The 21,908-nt window shown below is 41.8% G+C and overlaps 1 protein-coding gene across 2 annotated transcripts in view; it reads right to left on the bottom strand.

The window, feature by feature from the left end:
- The window catches only part of kdm1b (lysine demethylase 1B), a 115,111-nt gene that overhangs the window by 4,999 nt on the left and 88,204 nt on the right, over positions 1-21,908 (bottom strand). For both annotated transcript variants that reach the window (XM_085988912.1, XM_085988913.1), the window contains exons 18-20: positions 15,986-16,111; positions 14,471-14,593; positions 780-932 (exon numbers count right to left, since the gene is read on the bottom strand). In XM_085988912.1, the coding sequence (XP_085845038.1) occupies positions 780-932; positions 14,471-14,593; positions 15,986-16,111 (402 nt within the window). The remainder of the gene's footprint in view (positions 1-779; positions 933-14,470; positions 14,594-15,985; positions 16,112-21,908) is intronic.

The following is a 21,908-nucleotide window of genomic DNA, read 5'->3' as shown; positions in this document are numbered from 1 at the left end:
TCCTCACCACTCGCTGCGTAAATGTTTTTCCCTCATCTCCCCCCCCCCCCGTGTGTACGTGTTACTTGGGTTTCTAAGTTACCACATTCTTCAGTGGCATGTTAAAATTTGACCAGCATGTTTGGATTCAGTGGGGGAAAAAAATCAAGTTTAAATACCCTTCAAGCCAAAGTCTCCCATTTTGCTTTAGCAATAATTTCTTATACACAACCAATACCTGGTTTTATTATAGACCAATTCAAAGCTGAATTCTAGACAAAATGTAATTCAGAAGTCCAAAAACATCTGGATTGGGTTAATTATGATTTGTTTATGAAGTAGTATGTGGATCTTTGGTGAAATGTTATTTTCACCAATGAGGTTTTTTTTCCAATGAAACTGCCAAACTAACTTGGCAATAAAAAGCACAAGGAAGCAATGACTAAACGGATTTATTGAATATCACATTGGGACGCATTTTGTTCACAGCAACCCTTCCACCTTCTCAGAGCAACTAGGAATATGCAATAGAGAACAAATGATTAAAAAAATACATGACAGGAAACTCTCTTAACCGGTACCTAAAATAACCAGAAATTTCTCAACTGGCACAATTCAGGAGTAGGTTCAGGTAAGTTTTGCTTTATATTAGTGGCCGTGTATGGGGCTCTTACCTTAGTAAGTATACCTCTCTAATCCGGACTTTTTGATCAACCGGCACCACGCCGGTCCCGTCGGTGCTGGATAAGAGTTTTCTGTATTCAGAAACGCGGCAGTCGCATTTGGAATGATCTACTTACCTCACCAGCAAAAAACACTTTTCCTTGTATATCTTCAGCAATTATATCATAAGCTTCACCACTTCCCCCTGCCTTTATAAAGCTGTAAGCCATCTGTGTCCAAGGGTCTTTGCTCCAGTGAGTAACAAAGCATCTAATTGGATCTGGGACTTCCTGTAGTGATGATTAAAACAATTTGTGCAATTAATATATTAGGAAGTGTTCAAAGGGATAGTACTGAAGTATTAACAGCTGTTTGTGAAGTGTCTGCAATTGTAAATGCAAAACTTACTCTACATAGTGGAATGTAAATAAAAATGGAGCTTGAATTTCAAACAATTGAACTTAAGTTAGTAAAGCCTTTATGTTCATGAAGCAGTGTTGTGGCTGGAACACTTTTCCCCCATTGTGGACACCCACTAACAAAGCAGCCTGAGGGCTGGTATAGCACAAACTAAATGTAAAGCTACTGCTACTTGGCACGAGCACTCTTACTGCACCAGCAAAACTTGCCTGTTCCCACACCAGATATCCTTGCAGTCTCTGAGCAAGACAACTAATTTTTGCTTTTAACATAGGCTCCAATACTGGTAAAGGTGATTCATCCCATCAGTTTGAACTAGATGGAACCTGGATTCTAAAGTAAAATAGGAGTGATGTGTCCCACTGACTCAGTCTCATCTTACTTATTCATCACAAATGCATGATTCTACATCACAGTTAATCTCTCATTCTTTGAATGTAATTTGGTCTCTATATCCAACGGAGTACTCCACCATTGAACAACAACTTGTATTCATATAGCACCTTTAACATAGTAACGCAAGACAAAAAAAAATGGACACCGAGCCACATGAGAAATTAGGGCAGGTGACCAAAAGCTTGGTCAAAGAGATAGGTTTTAAGGAGCATCTTAAAAGGAGAGGCAGGGAATTCCAGAGCTTAGGGCCTTGACAGCAGAAGGCACAGCCACCAATGTTGAGCAATTATAATCAGGGTGCTCAAGAGGGCAGAATTAGAGGAGTGCAGATATCTGGGTGGGGTGGTTGTGGGGCAGAAGGAGATTACAGAGATAGGGAGGGGCGAGGCCCTGGAGGGATTTGAAAACCAGGATGAGAATTTTGAAATCGAGGCGTTGCTTAACTGGGAGCCAACGTAGGTCAGCGAATACAGGGGTGATGGGTGAACGGGACTTGGTGCGAGTTAGGACACTGGCAGCCGAGTTTTGGATGACCTCAAGTTTATGTAGGCTAGAATGTGGGAGGTCAGCCAGGAGTGTGTCGGAATAGTCAAATCTAGAGGTAACAAAGGCATGGATGAGAGTTTCAGCAGCAGATGAGCAGGGGCGGAGACGTGTGATGTTACAGAGATGGAAATAGACTAAGTTATGCCACGGATATGTGATCAGAAGCTCATTTCAGTATCAACTATGACACCAAGGTTGCAAAGAGTGGTTCAGACAGATGTTAGGGAGAGGGATGGAGTCAGTGGCTAGGGAACGGAGTTTGTGGCAGGGACCGAAAACAATGGCTGCTCATCCAGAACTATGTCGGACAAGCAGTCTGACAATTTAGACACTGGAGGGGTCGAGAGAAGAGGTAGCGAGGTAGAGCTGGGTGTCGTCAGCGTACATGTGGAAACTGACACTGTTTTCAGATGATGTTGCCAAGGGGCAGCATGCAGATGAGAAATAGGAGGGGGCCAAGGATAGATCCTTGGGGGACACCAGAGGCAACAATACAGGAGCAGGAAGAGAAGCCATTGCAGGTGATTCTCTGGCTACGATTAGATAGACAAGAATGGAACCAGGCGAGTGCAGTTCCACCCAGCTCGACAACGGTGGAGAGGCATTGGAGAAGGATGGAGTGGTCAACCGTGTCAAAGGCTGCAGACAAGTCAAGAAGGACAAGGAGGAATAGTTTACCTTTGTCACAGTCACAAAGGATGTCATTTGTGACTTTGATGAAAGCAGTTTCAAGGGCAGAAATCTGATTGGAGGGATTCAAACATAGAGTTGCGGGAAAGATGGACACGGATTTGGGAGGCGGCGACAACACATTCAAGGACTTGAGGGGAAAGGGAGGTTGGAGATGGTAGTTTGCAAGGATGGAGGGGGTCAAGGGTTGGTTTTGAGGAAAGGGGTGATGACAGCAGATTTGAGGGAGAGGGGGACAGTAACAATGTCAGCTAGCATGGGAGCCAGAAAAGGAAGTTGGGTGGTCAGCAGTTTGGTGGGAATAGGAAGTGGGTCTCAGGGACAAAATGAGCACGGAGATCGGAGAGAAAGCGGAGAAAGATGAGAGTTCAGGGGTGGAGCAGGGTGGAACCTTGGAGGAAGTTTGGCCCGGTGGGCTAGGGGATGGAAGGGAAGTGGCAGAGGCAGCTGAATGGATAGTCTCAATCTTAAAGACAAAGAAGTCAATGAGTACGGGTTAATTGTTCAAAGCATTTAAACTTCCGACACCTTTTGTAAACCCTGGACATCATTGGGTACTTACATTTACATCAACAAAAAGATGCATTTATATAGCACCTTTTCTGTACCTGGTTGTCTGGGAGATACAATACAGAATAAACACTTTCTTGCCTCTCGAGCAGTGCAGCTTATGAGTGGGGATGTAGCTCAGTGGTGATGGTCCCGGGTTCAATCCCCAGCATCTCCAACCACTTTATATTGCAATTTACAATGGTGGACAACAGTGTCAAATTTTAAGAATTGGGCAACATAAAGACCGTCATTTTTCTTCTCGTGTGTTTTTCACCCTTGTCCTTGTTCTGTTCCATTTTTAAATGCTGTTCCTCTAATCTCAGTGCTGGTGGAGTCCACACCTGAAATGTTAACTGATTTGTTCTCTACAGATGCTGACTAACCTGCTGAGTGTTTCCAGAATTTTGTCTGTTATGTAATATGACCATGAGATCCATTTCTGGGTAAGACTTGTTAAGGTCAGAGTTTACCCTCCGTAAACTTGAGCTCATCCAAAACTTTGTTGCCTATATCCTAACTCGCACCAAATCCCATTCATCCATCACCCCTGTGCTCGCTGACCTACATTGGTTCTGGTCTGGCAACATCTCGATTTTAAATTTCTCATCCTGGTTTTCAAATACCTCCATGGCCTCGCCCCTCCCTATCTCTACAACCACCTCCAGCACTACAACTCTCCAAGATCTCCGTGCTCCTCCAATTCTGACCTCTTGTGGATTCTGATTTGAATCACTCCACCACTAGTGGCCGTGCCTTCAGCTGTTTAGGCCCCCAAGCTCTGGAATTACTTCCCTAAACCCCTCTCTACCCCTCTCTCCTTTAAGACGCTCCTTAAACCTACCTCTTTGACCAACGTTTTGGTCACCTATCCTTATGTGGCTCAGTGTCAAATTATGTTTAACGCTCCTGTAAAGCACCTTGGGATGTTTTACTACATTAAAGGCACTATATAAATGCAAGTTGTCGTTGTTGAGTAGTTGTACATTGGAGGGTTGCTTCAGACAGCTGGTGTTTTTCCCTGCTGAAATTTGCACCACTAAGAGATGTTGAACACTGTGTTATGTGCTATGGCAAACACGAAGGTCAGAAGTACACCCTGTTATGAAGCTATCCCAGCACGGACTTGTTGCAGGCGTGCTATGATGCATGTGGGGAGTTTCACTGACCAAAAGCAACAAGGGTCAGCCAGAATTGCATTTGTAATCTGCCTGAATCAATGCAGAGATTTGCAATGACTGCATCAGTTGAAGTGTTTAGTTACTTTCAGTTTTGCTTCCTTGTGAAATGGCATTGAAGCAGAGCCCCAAAGCTGAACACTTCTTACTAGAAGTGAGGAGATTGTATGAACTCTGGAGGAGCCAGAACAAAACATAGCTTAATCAATGTTACCTCCAAGAGTCAGGAGCTAGAATGGAAGGGTTTCACAGCAACACCTTACCGGAAGAACTGGACTTTGAAGTTTTGTTTACCGTAGATCACCAAGGGCAGCCATTCTAGTCAAACAAATCAGTTCACATAACAGGCCCTGCCACTGACCATGATGCAAGCTTCACAATTCTAAATTTGTACAGCATTGGTAAATAACACAAACAAAGGTTGGACATTGGTCACTTGGAAGGGACAGTGGTAATTTTTGCAATTCTCAATCCTGGTTTACCAACCTGACTTGCTCATGACACTACAAACCTTGAACCAATAAATGCTAAATGCAAAAATAAGATGAAAGTTACCCCGATTGAGATTCAAACTGAAATTCATCAATAAGACTTCAAATTTACCAAAGTGTAAATATACCAGTTAAATTACTAGAACTAAAATGTAAACTACTGCCGCTGGCAAAAGAAAAAAATGGTGCGTTATTCAGAGACATTTAACAATGGGAATGGCAAATGACTACTGCCAAACTCTTGAAAGGATAATGTTTTTGTTCTGAAGACTCCCTTTCCACCTTTAGCCATCCAGTATGTTAGCAAGTATTTGGTTTGCAGGGAAGTTAATAAGAGTAACCAATTCTAACTTATTAACATAAGAAACAGGGAGGGGTAGTAGGCCATTCAAGCCTGCTCCGCCATTCAATAAGATCATGGAGATCTCCAACCTCAACTCCACCTTCCCACACTATCCCCATATCCCTTAATATCCAAAAATCTATCGATCTCGGTCTTGAATAATACTCAACGACTGAGCATCCGCAACCCTTTGGGGTAGAGAATTCCAAAGATTCACAACCCTTTGAGTGAAGAAATTTCTCCTCATCTTTGTCCTAAATGGCCAACCCCTTATTCCGAGACTGTAACCCCCTAGTTCTAGACTCCCCAGCCAGGGAAAACATCCTCCTAGCATCTATCCTGTCAAGTCCTGTAAAAAAAAATATATGTTTCAATGAGATGACCTCTCATTCTTCTAAATTCTAAGGTTATAGGCCTAGACTCCTCAATTTCTCTTCATAGGACAATCTCCCCATCCCAGGAATCAGTCTAGTGAACCTTTGTTCCACTTCCTCCAAGGTAAGTATATCCCTCCTTAGATAAGGAGGCCAAAACTGTACAGTACTCCAGATGTGGTCTCACTAAGGCCCTATATAATTGCAGTAAGACTTCTTTACCATTATACTCCAATCCTTTTGTAATAAAGGCTAACATACCATTTGCTTTCCTAGTTGCTTGATGTACAGGAAACTGTGTGCTATCCGGCACCGACGGGACCGAGCTGTTGCCGTCCCATCAAAACTGCCGGACAAACCAGCGCTAATGTTGAAACATACGGAGATTTTGAGCTCCGTATCTGGCAACAAACCCTGTTGCAACAGCTTCTAAACAGTCGGCCGTACCTTGCAAGCGTCTCTGTAGCTTAGCAACAGCTTCAGCGAGACCTTGCAGAGCCTGACTGGTGAAAAAAAAGCAACGAAAAGAAAAAAAACCTAACGAAACGGCTCCTGATTTTTGCCGGTGGCTCGAGCATTCCGGACAGTTAACCTCCGGATAAACCAAAGTTTCCTGTACCTGCATGTTAACTTTGTGATTCATGTACAAGGACACCCAGGTACCTCTGAATACCAACATTTCCCAATCTCTCACCATTTAAAAAATATTCTGCTTTTCTATTTTTCCTACCAAAGTGGATAACTTCACATTTCTCCACATTATATTCCATCTGCCACCTTCTTGCCCACTCACTTAAGCCCTTTGCAGCCTCTTTGCATTCTCCTCACAACTTACTTTCCCACCTAGCTTTGTATCAGCAGCAAACTTGGATACATTACACTCAGTCCCCTCAACTAAGTCATTGATACATATTGTAAATAGCTGAGGCTCAAGCACTAATCCTTGCGGTACCCCACTAGTTACAACCTGCCAACCCAAAAATGACCAGTTTATTCCTACTCGGTTTTCTGTCAGTTAACCAATCCACAATCCAGGTGAATATATTACCCCCAATCCCATGAGCTCTAATTTTGTGTAATAACCTTTTGTGGGGCACCTTATTTAATGCTTTCTGAAAATCCAAGTTCCCACTTATCTACCATACTAGTTACAACCTCAAAAAACTCCAATAGATTTGTTAAACACTATTTCCCTTTCATAAATCCATGTTGACTCTGCCCAATCATATTATGATTTTCTAAGTGCCCTGTTACCATGTCCCTAATAATAGATTCTAGCATTTTCCCTACTATTGATGTCAAACTAACTGGTCTACAGTTCCGTTTTCACTCTCCCTCCTTGCCTGAATAGCGTGATTACATTTGCTACCTTCCAATCCATGGAGATCCTTCTAGAATCTAGGCAATTCTGGAAGATCAAAGCCAATGCATCCACTATTTCTGCAGCCAACTGTTTTAAAACCCTAGGACGTAGGCCATCAGGTCCAGGGGATGTGTCAACTTTTATTCCCTTAATTTCTCCAGTACTATTTATTTACCGATACTAGTTTCTTTAAGTTCCTCATTCTCACTAGATCCTTGGTTCCCCATGATTTCCAGAATTTGTGTGTCTTCTGTGAAGACAGATACAAAGTAGTTGTTTAATATCTGCCATTTCCTTTTTCCCCCCAATTATAATTTCTCTTGTCTCTGCCTGTAAGGGACCCACGTTTACTTATCTCTTCCTTTTTGCAGACCTACAGAAGCTTTTACAATCTTTTTTTACGTCTCTTGCTAGTTTACTCTTTTTTTTTCTCTCCATCAATTTCTTGGTCTTCCTTTGCTGAATTCTAAAATCCTCAGGCTTACTACTCTTTTAGACAACGTTATCAGCCTCTTCCTTTAACGTAATACTATCTTTAACTTCTCTTGTTAGGCACAGTTGGACCATTTTCCAATGGGGCTTTTATTGCTTCAGGGAAAGTGTATTCGTTGTGAATTATGAATTATTTCTTTAAATGTTTTCCATTACTTATCTACCATATCTTTTAATCTAGTTTCCCAATCTACCTTAACCAACTTGTCTCATATCTACATAGTTTGCTTTGTTCAGATTTAAGACCCTAGTTTCGGACTTCAACATAAACTTCTATCATTTTAGGATCACTGCTCCCCATAGGCTCCTTTACTACAAGATTATTAATTAACCCTGTCTCATTGCACAATACTAGATCTAAAATAGCCTGTTCCCAAGTTGGTTCCTTGACATAAATGATCTAAAAAAAACCTTGAATGCATTCCATGAACTCGTCCTCTGCACTATTACGGCAAATTTGGTTCGCCCAGTGATTATGAAAATTAAAGTCCATGATTACTGTATTACCCTAGTTACATGCATCTCTAATTTCCTGATTAATACTCTGCCTGACATTATAACTACTGTTAGGGGGGCTATAAACTACTCCCACCAGTGTTTCCTGCCCCTTTTTGTTTCTTAGTTCCACCCAAAGCGATTCTTGCTTTTCCGAGCTAAGATCCTTTCTCTCCACTGTCTTACCCCATCCTTTATCAAGGCTACTGCATCACCTCCCACCTCTTTTTCCCCCTTCTACACATCTCTTCTAAAAGTCATGAATCCTGGAATATTCAGTTCCCAACCTTGGCCACTCTGCAACCATGTTTCCATAATGGCCATTAGATCAAACCTATTTAATCTCTATCTGTACTATTAATTTATCCATTTTGTTGCAAATTCAGATATAGAGCTTTAACTTTTTTCTATTTTTCCCTGATAAGAGCTAGGAACAGGAGTAGGCCATTTGGCCCCTCAAGCCGGCTCAGCCATTCAATAAGATCATGGCTCATCTGATCTTGGCCTCAACTCCACTTTCCTGCCCGCTCCCCATAACCCTTGATTCCCGTTTTTCAAAAATCTGTCTATCTCCGCCTTGAATATAGTCACTGACTCCGCCTCCACAGCTCTCTGGGGTAGAGAATTCCAAAGATTCACGACCCTCAGAAGAAATTCCTCCTCATCTCCGTTTTAAATGGTCGACCCCTTATTCTGAAACTATGCCCCCTAGTTCTAGATTCCCCCCACGAGGGGAAACATCCTCCCTGCAAAGCCCCCTCAGAATCTTAGATGTTTCAATAAGATCATCTCTCATTCTACTAAACTCCAATGAGTATAGGCCCAACCTACTCAACCTTTCCTCACAAGTCAACCCCTTCAACTCGGGAATCAACCTAGTGAACCTTCTCTGAACTGCCTCCAATGCAAGTATATCCTTCCTTAAATAAGGAGACCAAAACTTACACTGTACTCCAGGTGTGGTCTCACCAACGCCCTGTACAGTTGTAGCAAGACTTCCCTACTTTTATACTCCATCCCCCTTGCAATAAAGGCCAATATTCCATTTGCCTTCCTAATTACTTGCTGTACCTGCATGCTAACTTTGTTTCATGTACGAGGACACCCAGATCCCTCTGTACCGCAGCATTCTGTAGTCTCTCTCCATTTAAATAATATTTTGCATTTTTTTTCTTCCTACCAAAGTGGATAACCTCACATTTTCCCACATTATATTCCATCTGCCAAATTTTTGCCCACTCACTTAACCAATCTATATCCCTTTGCAGACTCTGTACTCCTCACAACCTGCTTTCCCACCTACCTTTGTATTGTCATCAAATTTGGTAACCGTACACTTAGTCCCTTTATCCAAGTCATTAATATAGATTGTAAATAGTTGAGGCCCCAGCACTGATCCCTGTGGCACCTCACTAGTTACAGTTTGCCAACCTGAAAATGACCCATTTATTCCAACTCTGTTTTCTGTCAGTTAGCCAATCCTCTATCCAGTCTAATATATTACCCTGAACACGTGAGCTCTTATCTTGTGCAGTAACCTTCTATGCGGCACCTTATCGAATGCCTTCTGGAAATCCAAATACACTACATCTACTGGTTCCCCTTTATCCACCCTGCTCATTACATCCTCAAAAGAACTCTAGTAAATTTGTCAAACATGATTTCCCTTTCATAAAACCATGTTGACTCTGCTTGATTGTATTATGATTTTCTAAATGTCCTGCTATTACTTCCTTAATAATGGATTCCTGCATTTTCCCAATGACAGATGTTAGGCTAACTGGCCTATAGTTTCCTGCTTTCTTGAATAGGGGAGTTACATTTGTGGTTTTCCAATCCGCTAGGACCTCTGCAGAATCCAGGGAGTTTTGGTAGATTACAACCAACACATCCACTATCGCTGCAGCCACTTCCTTTAAAACCCTAGGATGCAGGCCATCAGGTCCAGGGGACTCGTCAGCCTTTCGTCCCATTCGTTTGCCGAGTACTTTTTCTCTAGTGATAGTTTTAAGTCTCTCTCTCCCTATAGCCCCTTGATTATCAATTATTATTGGAATGCTTTGTGTCTTCTACCGTGAAGACACAAAATATTTGTTCAAAGTCTCTGCCATTTCCCTGTTTCCCATTATTAATTCCCCAGTCTCATCCTCTAAGGGACCAATGTTTACTTTAGCTACTCTCTACCTTTTTATATACCTGTAGAAGCTCTTACTGTTTGTTTTTATATTTTTAGCTAGTTTACTCAATCTATCTTCTCCCTCTATTATTTTTTGAGTCATCCTTTGCTAGTTTCTAAAAACTTCCCAATCCTCTGGCCTACCACTAATCTTTGCAACATTGTATGCCTTTTCCTTCAATTTGATACCATCCTTAACTTCCTTAGTTAGCATTGAATGGTTCATCCTTCTCGTACAGTCTTTCTTTCTCACTGGAATAAACCTTTGCTGAAAGTTATGAAATATCTCCTTAAATGCCACCTGATGCCCTATACCTTTATTAAGCTCTCTGTCCCACTGCTTATTTTTATTCAAATCACTGCTCTACAGCCTTGACATTTCACTTACTGCTTTTGAATTTACCCTTTCCTGAATCCTCCCAACTGCTCCCGCCCCACCCACATTAGTTTAAAGCCCCATCTACTGCCCTAGTTATTCGATTTGCTGGGACACTGATCCCAGCCCGGTTTAAGTGGAGTCCATCTCAACGGAAGAGCCCTCTGGTGCCAGTGCCCCATGAATTGAAACCCCTGCCTTCCACATCACTCTTCCAGCTATGCATTTAACCTTCAAATCTGCTTGTCCCTACGCCAATTTGAGCGTGGCTCTGGCAACAATCCAGAGATTATTACCCATGAGGATCTGTGTTTTAATTTTGATGCTAGCTCCTCAAACGCTCAGCAGAGCCGCATTACTAATTCTACCTAAGTCATTGGTTCCTACATGAACTGGATCCTCCCCCTCCCAATCCAAGTTTTTCTCCAGCTCCGATGAGATATTCTTAACCCTGGCACCGAGCAGGCAACATAGCCTTTGGAGCTCCCAGTCATGGCTGCAAAGAACAGTATCTGTCCTCCTGACTATACGGTTCCCTCCCACTACAACATTCCTTTTCACTCCTCCTACTTTAATGGCCTTGTCTACCATGGTGCCGTAGTCCATTTTCTCATCCACCTTGCAGACTTTGCTCTCGTCCACACAGGCAGCAAGAACCTCATACCTGTTGGATAAGGGCAAAGGCTGAGGCTCCTCCAGCACAGCACCTGGGATCCCCTTACCTGCCTTAGTCATAGTCACACCCTCCTGTCCCTGACCAGCAACCACACCTGTACCACTACCTAACCTAAGGGGTGTGACTATCTCCTGAATGAAAGCATCCAGGTAACTCTCCCCCTCCCAATGACCCGCAATGTCTGCACCTCAGACTCCAGCTCAACAACTCTGAGCTTAAGTTCCTTGAGTTGCAGACACTTATCCTGGATGACCATGTCTGCAGTAACGATAATCTCCACAAACTCCCACATGCTGCAGTTGTGGCACACCACCTGCACTGCAATCCCTACATAACCTTGTTTTATTTATTTATTTATTTATTTAATAAATAAATCAGGAAATTAGACAAGAGTAATGCAATAATCGTGGGGAACTTTAATCTTCATACAGACTGGGCAAACTGAATTGGCAAAAGTAGCTTGGAAGACAAGTTCATGGAATGCATTTAAGACAGTTTTCTAGAAAAATATGTTGAGGAACCAACTAGGGAACAGGCAAGTTTAGATCTAATATTGTGTAATGAGACAGGGTTAATTAGTTATCTTATAGTAAAGGATTCTCTGGGGAAGATTGATCATAATATGATAGCATTTCATATTACGTTGGAGAGTTATGTGGTTAAATCCAAAATTAGGGTGTAAAATTTAAACAAAGCCATTTACAGAGGTATGAAGGGAGAGTTGGCTGAGGTAGCTTGGGAAATTAAATTAAAAGATATGAGTTAAGCAATGGCAAACATTTAAAGAAATAATTCACCACTCTCAACAAATACACATTCCCTGGAGGAACAAAAACTTAATTGGAAAAGTGGTACAGCCATGGCTAGCCAGAGAAGTTAAGGATAGTATTAGATTAAGAGGCTTACAATGTTGCCAAAAGAATGGGAAGCCTGAGGGTTTTTTAAAAAAATCAGCAAAGGATGACCAAGAAATTAATGGAGAAAATAGAATGAGAGTAAACGAGCAAGAAATATAAAAACAGATTGTAAGAGCTTTTAAAAGTATGGAAAAAGGAAGAGATTAGCGAAAGTAAACGTGGGTCCCTTAGAGGCAGAGACAGGAGAAATCATAATTGGGGAATAAGAAGATGGCTGCGACGCTAAACAAATATTTTGTGTCTGTTTTCACAGTAGAAGACACAAAGCACTGCCCGAAAGGGTGGTGGAGGCAGACTCAATCGTGGCTTTCAAAAGGAAATTGGATAAGTACTCGAGGGGAAAAATTTGCAGGGCAGGGGAGTGGGACTAGCTGAAGTGCTCTTGCAGAGAGCCGGCATGGGCTCGACAGGCCGAATGGCCTCCTTCTGTGCTGTAACCCTTCTAAATTAGGGTTTTAAAATAGGTGGTGGCTGTAGAGATTGTGGATGCATTGGCTTTGATCTTCCAGAATTCCCTAGATTCTAGAACAGTCCCAGTGGATTGGAAAGTAGCAAATGTAACCCCACTTTTCAAGAAAGGAGGGAGAGAGAAAACGGAAATATAGGCCAGTTAGGTGACATCAGTAGTAGGGAAAATGCTAGAATTTGTTATTAAGGATGTGGTAACAGGGCACTTGGAGTATCACAATATGATTAGACAGAGTCAACACAGTTTTATGAAAGGGAAATCATGTTGGTCAAATCTTTTGGCGTTTTTTTGAGGGTGTAACTAGCAGATAAGGGGAAGGTAGTGTATTTGGATTTTCAAAAGGCATTCGATAAGGTGCCACACAACAGGTTGTAACATAAGATTAGGGCTCATGGGATTATGGGTAATATTAGCTTGGATTGAGGATTGGTTAATGGACAGAAAACTGAGACTAGGAATAAACGGGTCATTTTCGGGTTGGCAGGTTGTAACTAGTGGGGTGCCGCAAGGATCAGTGCTTGGGCCTCAGCCATTTATAATCTATATCAATGACTTTAGCTGATGGGACAGAGTGTAATGTATCCAAGTTTGCTGACAATACAAAGTTAGGTGGGAAAGTACGCTGTGAGGAGGATGCAAAAAAGCTGCAATGGGATATAGACCCCAGTTAAGTGATTGGCCAAGAAGGTGGCACATGGAGTATAATATGGGGAAGTGTGAAATTATCCTCTTTGGCATGAAGAATGGAAAAGCAATTTTTTTTTTTATTTTTTATTTTTTTTTAAAAAAGGTGAGAGACTAGTAAATATTAGTATTCAGAGGGTTTGGGGATCCTTGTACACGAATCACAGAAAGTTAACAGTGCAGGTACAGCAAGCAATTAGGAAGGCAAATAGTATGTTAGCCTTTTTTGCAAGGAGGTTGCAGTACAAGAGTAAGGAAGACTTGCTGCAATGATATAGGGCTTTGGTGAGACCACACCTTGAGTATTGTGTACAGTTTTGGTATCCTTACTGAAGAAAGGATGTACTTGCCTTAGATAGGGTGCAACAAAGGTTCACTAGATTGATTCCTGGGATGAGGGGGCTGTCCTATGAGGCGAAATTGAGTAGAATGGGCCTATACTCTCTGGAGTTTTGAAGAATGAGAGGTGATCTCACTGAAACGTATACAATTTTGAGAGGACTTGACTGGGTAGAGGCCGTTTTCCCTGGCTGGAGAGTCTAGAACTAGGGGTCAGTCGTCTCAGGATAAGGGGTCGGCCATTTAGGGCTGAGATGAGAAGTTTCTTCACTCAGTTGTAAATCTTTGGAATTCTCTACCCCAGAAGGCTATGGATGCTCAGTTGATGAGTATATTCAAGACTGAGAGTGACAGATTTTTGGGCACTAAAGGAATCAAGGAATAGGCAGGAAAAGTGGAGTTGATGTAGAAGATCAGCCATTATCTTATTGAATGGCAGAGCAGGCTCAAATGGGCCATATGGCCTACTCCTATTTCTAATGTTCTTATAAGAAAATTCTGGAATATAAAGACCTTAAAGCAAGGCACCATGCAGTGAAATTGGCAATTATACCAATCTATTAGTTTTATTTCATAATGTATCCAATGTCAACATGTCTATCCTGCAGCATATTGCATCAATGATGGCAGTCCTGCCTTTCTTTCACTTTACCAACCCAGACACTAGTATGATACTGAGGTTTACTTGCTGAGTGTGTCAATTTATTTTTTTGGGAGACAACAGTATTATTTGCAACACAAGTAGGGATTTGCCCGGCGACCTGTACATACTATGTAGGCATTAACAATTTATCTTCACAGGAATTGCTAATATTCCTTATCTTTAATGGTATTTAAATTCTGCATTGCCTTACCTGTTCCTTAAAAAGTTCATGGAGGACGTTCATACATAGTTCTACCACTTGCTGCTCTTGCATATCCCGAATTACAGCCACTGCATCTCCACTGATCACAGACATCAGAACACAATGCTTACCCTGAAGAAGTTTCAAAAAAATATATATAATTGGAATGAATGCAGGAGATTTAAAAATAATCCATGACTTGCTGACAATAGAAAAAATCTCCCAAAAATTGACTAAGTTTTGAATGCAAAAGAATTTAGACAGCAATGCCAATGGGCATATTTACTGCTCTTTTATGGCCCAGTTCATACTTACTGAACTAGGGTTCTTGAGTATGAATGGTCTGCATGGAAACCTTTCCAAGCCTGGAAGAGTCCCATAGACAAAAAGCAAACTATTTGTTTTGTCTGATACACAATATTGAAGTGTATTTGCAGCAGGTCTTTTATATCTGGTGTAAATATGGACCTCTTCCTTAAGCACTGACAACCCTTATGGTGCTGATGCAGTCCATCTCGTAGCAAGCTGTTAGCCCAGATGTATCTTTACAAATGTGTTGTCATAATTCTGAATACAGCAGGCTGATCCTCACCTAGTCCTTTAGTTGTTATGGCTTTGGTTTGCACTGTCCAGAAGCAGAGGTTGGACTTCTCGGCCGTCTGCAATGCAGACTGCAACATCCCATTACTAGAAAGATAGTAGGCTTTGTGGAATATTTAAGCTGTGGTTGCAGTTGAGCTATCTTAAGAATTTGCAGTGTTCTTCCAACTTCCTCAACTAGGGGGTTAGATGAAGGGTGGGAGGAGGCTCATGTGGAGCATAAACCTGTTAGGCTGAATGGCCTGTTTTGGTGCTGTAAATACTTTGTAATAAATCCACTTGGTTGTGTGATACTGGGATAGATTTGAAAAGCAATTATATCATATAGCAAATAATCACCACAAAATAGCAGTAAAAGTTACATTTCTTTATTATTAGCTGCTTCACTTCACTGTTAGTTCCTTCCTAGACCCACTCAACCTCAGTCTTAGAAACTTATTTTTTTTATATATAAAGTCAAGCAATCTTGACTATGGATTGTATATGGTTGAGAATTTGATGTAAAAAGAAACACCACTATCCTTGCCAATACTGTCGGGGATGTTAAATTTGAACTTTATTGTGCACATGCAGTTGTTTCAATGTTATCCCCAGTGCTCTGAATTCATCCGCAATGTAAATGCTGTCAATTCAGACCCCCAACAGCTTTATCATAAACAAAATCAGTTCTGCAATATAAACATGCCAGTTTGACAGACTAATTGAATTAAGTTTGCTCCGAATACTTCAGATAATGGTTAGCGAGGGGTGAGGAGACCCTTTCCTTTAAAAAGGTCTAACTTATTTTGGGTCCCCCCACCTTATTATTTGCATTATTACTGCCAGACTTTTTCTTTGAGCTTCTTCACCTTATTGTAGCTTTATGTGATTAGTCAATGCATTAAACATAAAGCTAGTCATAAATAACAAAACTAATTCACTTACTTGTGGATCCATATCATAGAATACTCCAAACAGCCCACGTTTGTTAGGACTGGGAGGAATGTGACCAAAGAAGTCTGCTCCCTGAATTTTGTTCTCCCAGAATTTATATGGAAACTGTAAGGCAATCTAAAAGGGCCAAAAAAAAGTATAAGTTTAAAAGATTGGCTACTTTAGAAATCTAGGTTATAATCAATTCCCAGGAAGAGAGCAGATTGCTGAAAGTTAAAGGGTCATAATGCATTTAGCACAAGATCAGAACTTAAAATTGTCCTAAAATTACACAATTCTACAGGCCTTCTCTCAGTGGTTGAGAAATGAGTCTGCAGTAGAGAGAAATATTATGAAAGCTTACAAAGTGTGATCTTTGGAAAATTCTGTGGAACAGCAGTTGACACAATTCTTAACTTCCTATCACACTGCAATTCCTTACCACCAGGAGGTTCAAGAATTTATTCCTCAACATGTAGCAGAACCTTTCTCTGCAAAACTACATTTTTGTGTTGACTTAACATTTTACAGGAAACTTTCATTTAACCAGGTTAAATGTCCGGAAAGCGCTATCTACCGGCAAAATTCAGGAGCTGTTTCCTATAAGTTTTTTTTACTTCTCGTTGCTTTTTTTTCTCCAGTCAGGCTCTGCAAGGTCTAGCTGAAGCTGTTGCTTAGCTACAGAGACGCTTTTAAGGTGTGGCCGACTGTTTTGAAGCTGTAACAGGGTTTGTTGATTCACACGGAGCTCAAAAGCTCCGTATGTTTTAACATTAGCGCTGGTTTCTACGGCAGTTTTGATGGTACGGCAAGTTTTATTTACATTCTACTCAACTTAAAATTCCTGATACCCAGAAACATATTTATTGCTCATCTTTCATCCCTTTCAACGGCAGTCACCTTCCAATGATTAGATGACTAGATCTACATATAGTACTCCAGATGGGGTTTAATCAAAAGCAACATACAACCGCTTTTGATTTTACTCTGTCCCACTACTGATGCAATACAGTAACTTATTTGCCTTTTTTTCTAAACTGTTTCATAAATTTATTTACTAGCCCCTAAAGCGCAATCATAATCAAGATCTTTACTTCTGTTCCCTACTCCCTCTTTTGGTTCCCTGTCCTTCCATATTATTTTTGTTTACCCTTATCCACATTGAAATGCATCTGCCATCAGTTGTTCCAGTTGCCTAAAAGTGCCAAATCATTCTGAATTTGAATCATCATCATTTTTTGTCAATCATCTTAAATTTGTGTCCTCTGGTTACTGACCCTTCTGCCACTGGAAACAGTTTCTCCTTATTTACTCTATCAAAACCCCTCATTATTTTGAGCACCTCTATCAAATCTCCTCTTAACCTTCTTTGCTCCAAAAAGAATAACCCCAACTTCTCCAGTGTCTCCACATAACTGAACTCCTTCATCTTTGGTATCATCCTGGTAAACCTCCTCTGTACCCTCGCCAAGGCATTGACATCCTTCCTAAAGTGCAGTACCCAGAATTGAACACAATACTCCAGCTGAGGCCTAATCAGTGTTTTATAAAAAGGTTGAACAACTTCCTTGCTTTTGTACTGATCTGTGTACGTACTTACCCAGATCGCTCTGTTCCTGCACCCCTTTCAAAATTGGACCATTTAGTTCATATTGCCTCTCCCATTCTTCCTACCAAAATGCATCACTTCACACTTATCAGCATTAAATTTCATCTGCCCATTTCCTCCTGAGGTCTGATACTATCCTCCTCACTGTTGACTACATTTCAGAGTTTCGTATCATCTGCAAACTTTGACAACATGCTCTGTATACCCAAATCCAGGTCATTAATATACCCCTGGGGAACACCACTGTATAACCTCCCTCTCATCTGAAAAACAACCGTTCACCACTACTCTCTGCTGTCTGTCCTTTAGCCAATTTTGTATCGATGCTGCCACTGTCCTTTTAATCCCATGGGCTTTAATTATGCTAACAAGTCTATTAAGTACCACTTTATCAAAACGCCTTTTGATAGTCCACATACACATCAACCGCACTACCATCATCAACCCACACTGTTACTTTATCAAATTAGTCAATCACGATTTGCCTTTAACCATCTATGCTGACTCTAACTTATTAGCCTTTTCCAAATGCCAATTAATTCAGATTATTGTCTCTAAAAAAGTTTCCCACCACCAGCATTCTGCTGACTGGCCTGTAGTTGCCTGGTTTATCCCTCTGCCCTTTTTCAAACAAGGGTGTAACATTTGCAATCCTCCAGTCCTCTGGCATCACCCCCATATCCAAGGAGGATTGTGGCCAGAGCCTCTGCAATTTCCACCCTTACTTCCCTCAATAATCTAGGATGCATCACATCCGGACCGGGTGACTTCTCTATTTTGAGGACTGCCAACCTTTTAAATACCTCCTCCTCCTCATCTATTTTTATCATATCTAATATAGTTACTGCCTCCTCCTTTACTGCTACATTGGCAGCATTTTCTTCTCTAGTGGAGACAGATAAAAAGTATTCAATTAGTACCTTAGTCAAGCCCTCTGCCTCCACAAGAATATCTCCTTTTTGGTCCCTAATCAGCCCCAACCTTCCTTTGACTACTCTTTTACTATGTGTTTATAAAATACTTTTGGGTTCCCTTTTATGTTAGCTGCTAATTTAGGCTCATACTCTCTTTGCTCCTCATTCCCTTTTTTTTTTTAAGATCTCCTCTGTACTTTCTATATTCAGCTTGGCTCTCTTCTATATTATGAACCTTACAATCATCATAAGCCTCTTTTTTCTGTTTCAGTTTAACCTCTATCTTTAATCATCTAGGGAGCTCTAGCTTTGGATGTCCTTCCTTCCCCGCCTCCCCCCACCCCCCCATGGCAATGTGTCTACTCTGTATCTGAACCATTTCCTCTTTGAATGCTCTCCGTTGTTCAATTACTGTTTTGCCTACCAATTTTTGATTCCAATCCACCTGGGCCAGATCCCTTTTCAACTCACTGAAGTTAGCCCTCCTCCAGTAAAATATTTTATGCTCGATTGTACCTTGTCCTTTTCCATAACTATTCTAAACCTGTTGGTATTATGATCACTGTTCCCTAAATGTTCTCCCACTGAAACATGCTCCACTTGACCCACTTTATTGCCCAGAAGTAGATCCAGTGCTGCTTCCTTCCTTGTTGGGCTGGAAACACACAGATCAAGAAAGGTCTCTTGTACGCATTTCAGGAATTCCTCCTCCTCTTTGCCTTTTATATGGTTACTTTCCCAGCCTAGATTTGGATAATTGAAGTCCCCCATAATCACTATGCAGTAGTTCTTGCATCTTTCTGTAATTTGTCTGAAAATTTGCTTGGCTATCTCCTTCCCACGATTTGGGGGCCTATAGTATATAGAAACATAGAAGATAGGAGCAGGAGTAGGCCATTCAATGCGATCATGGCTGATCATCCAAATTCAGTAACCGGTCCCTGCTTTCTCCCCATACCCCTTGATCCCTTTAGCCTTGAGAAATATATCCAACTCCTTTTTGAATATTATTTAATGAATTGGCCTCAACTGCCTTCTGTGGTAGAGAATTCCACAGGTTCACCACTCTCTGGGTGAAGAAATTCCTCCTCATTTCTGTCCTAAATGGCCTACCCCTTATCCTTAGACTGTGACCCCTGGTTCTGGACTCCCTGACCATCGGGAACATCCTTCCAGCATCTAGTCTGTCTAGTCCTGTTAGAATTTTATAAGTTTTGATGAGATCCCTTCTCATCCTTCTAAACTCCAGCGAGTACAAGCCCAATCAATCCAATTGGTTTGCCCCCGCTATTCACAATCTAGATCAGTGATTTGAATGAGGGGACTAAATGTAATACTTCCAAATTTGCTGATGACACAAAGCTAGGTGGCAGTGTCAGTTGTGAAGAGGATGTGAAGAGGCTTCAAGGGGATCTTGACAGACTCAGTGAGTGGGCGAGAACATGGCAGATGGATTATAATGTGGATAAATGTGAAGTTATCCACTTTGGTAGAAAAAACAAAAGGCAGAGTATTTCCTAAATGGTGAAAGATTGGGGAATGCAGATGCTCAAAGGCACCGGGGGGTCCTTGTACATGAGTCACTAAAAGTGAATGTACAGGTGCAGCAAGTCATTAGGAAGGCAAATGGTATGCTGCCCTTCATTACAAGAGGATTTGCTTACAGGAGTAAAGAAGTCTTACTCCAATTATATAGGGCCTTGGTGAGACCACAGCTGGAGTACTGTGTACAATTTTGGTCTCCTTACCTAAGGAAGGATATACTTGCCATAGAGGGAGTGCAATGAAGGTTTACAAGATTGATTCCTGGGATGATGGGACTGTCGTATGAGGAGATTGAGTAATCTAGGCCTGTATTCTCTTGAATTCAGAAGGTTGAGAGGGGATCTCATTGAAGCATACAAAATTGTTACAGGGCTTGATAGGGTGGATGCTGGTAGAATGTTTCCCTTGGCTGGGGAGTCTAGAACCAGGGGCCACAGCCTCAGGATAAAGGGTAGGCCATTCAGGACTGAGGCGAGAAGAAATGTCTTCACACAGAGGGTGGTGAATCTTTGGAATTCTCTACCCCAGAGGTCTGCGGAGGCTCAGTCATTGGGCATATTCAAAACAGAAGTTGACAGATTTCTGACTAGTAACGGCATCAAGGGATATGGCTACAAGGCCGGTGAATGTAATTGAGGCAGAAGATCAGCCATGATCTCATTGAATGGCGGAGCAGGCTCGAAGGGCTGAATGGCCTACTCCTGCTCCTATTTCTTATGTTATAGCTCCTCTGTTGTTCCTTAAGTCCAACCAAATAGATTCGGTCTTTGACCCCTCAATTAGATCATCCCTCTCCAGTGCTAGAATCGTTACTGCCACCCACATCCCCATCCCTCCTTCATTCCTTCCCTATCTTTCCAGAATACCTTGTAGCCAGGAATATTAAATTCCCAATCCTCCCATTCTTTGAGCCAGGTCTTGGTTATTGCCATTATATCATAGTCCCATGTGACGATTTGTGCCTGCAATTCCACTAAACTGATTTACCACACTACGTGCATTTATGTACATGCACTCCAAACCCATCTTACTGCCATCAAACTGCCTCGCATTTGCCCCATCTGATCCCTCCTATTTCTGAACTATTCTTTATTCCAAGGCCATTTGCTTCTCCCAGTCCTCTGCACCTTGTTTCTCCTCTCTAATGTTTCATCCTGGTGCCCATCCTTTGCCAAATTAGTTAAGTCCTCCCCCATAGTACGAGTTAACCTTCCCAGCTCTGTTGAGGTGCAACCTGCCCACCTTGAACAGGTCCCTCCTGCCACAGAGCCAGTCCCAATGCCCCAGGAATCTGATGCCCTCCATCCTGCACCATTTCTCCAGCCAAGCATGAACCTGATTTATCCTACTATTCCTATACTCACTAGTGCATCACACTGAGAATAATCTGGAGATAACTAGCTTGGAGGTCCTGCTTTTTAAACTTCCTCTCTAGCTCCTGAAACTGACTGCAGGACCTCAACCCCTTTCCTTCCCATGTCATTGGTTCCCACATGGCCCACGACTTCTGGCTGTTCCCCCTCTCAAAACATTCACCCTCTCAGTGGAGGAACTTCCTGCACATGTGGTTCTCCAGGACACATGAAGCATCCTAGAGCTCCCACGTGGTGCAGGAATTGCAGGCAATGGGTCTGTAATGAAATCTGTTTGTCTTGATCCTGTATTCGTTTTGCACTCATGTATATTACCCTCTCCCACTGTGTATAGTTTCACTTCCTCTTTCCCGACTAACCTGGGAGCTTCCAGGTCTTGGCTCTTGGCTCCGCCCCTGACTTCTCTTACATAAAGATCCCAGGATCTGTATGACTCATTCCTGTGAACCAGTCGGCGTGTTGAGATGTTAGCTCTGATCTTAGTGATTAAAAGC

Source organism: Somniosus microcephalus, chromosome 5 (genome assembly GCF_052327205.1).
Source record: "Somniosus microcephalus isolate GS21.2 chromosome 5, FLI_Smic_1.0, whole genome shotgun sequence".
Taxonomy (NCBI): domain Eukaryota; kingdom Metazoa; phylum Chordata; class Chondrichthyes; order Squaliformes; family Somniosidae; genus Somniosus; species Somniosus microcephalus.
Note: the sequence above shows the minus strand (reverse complement) of the source record. Positions and strands in the feature narration are given on the sequence as shown.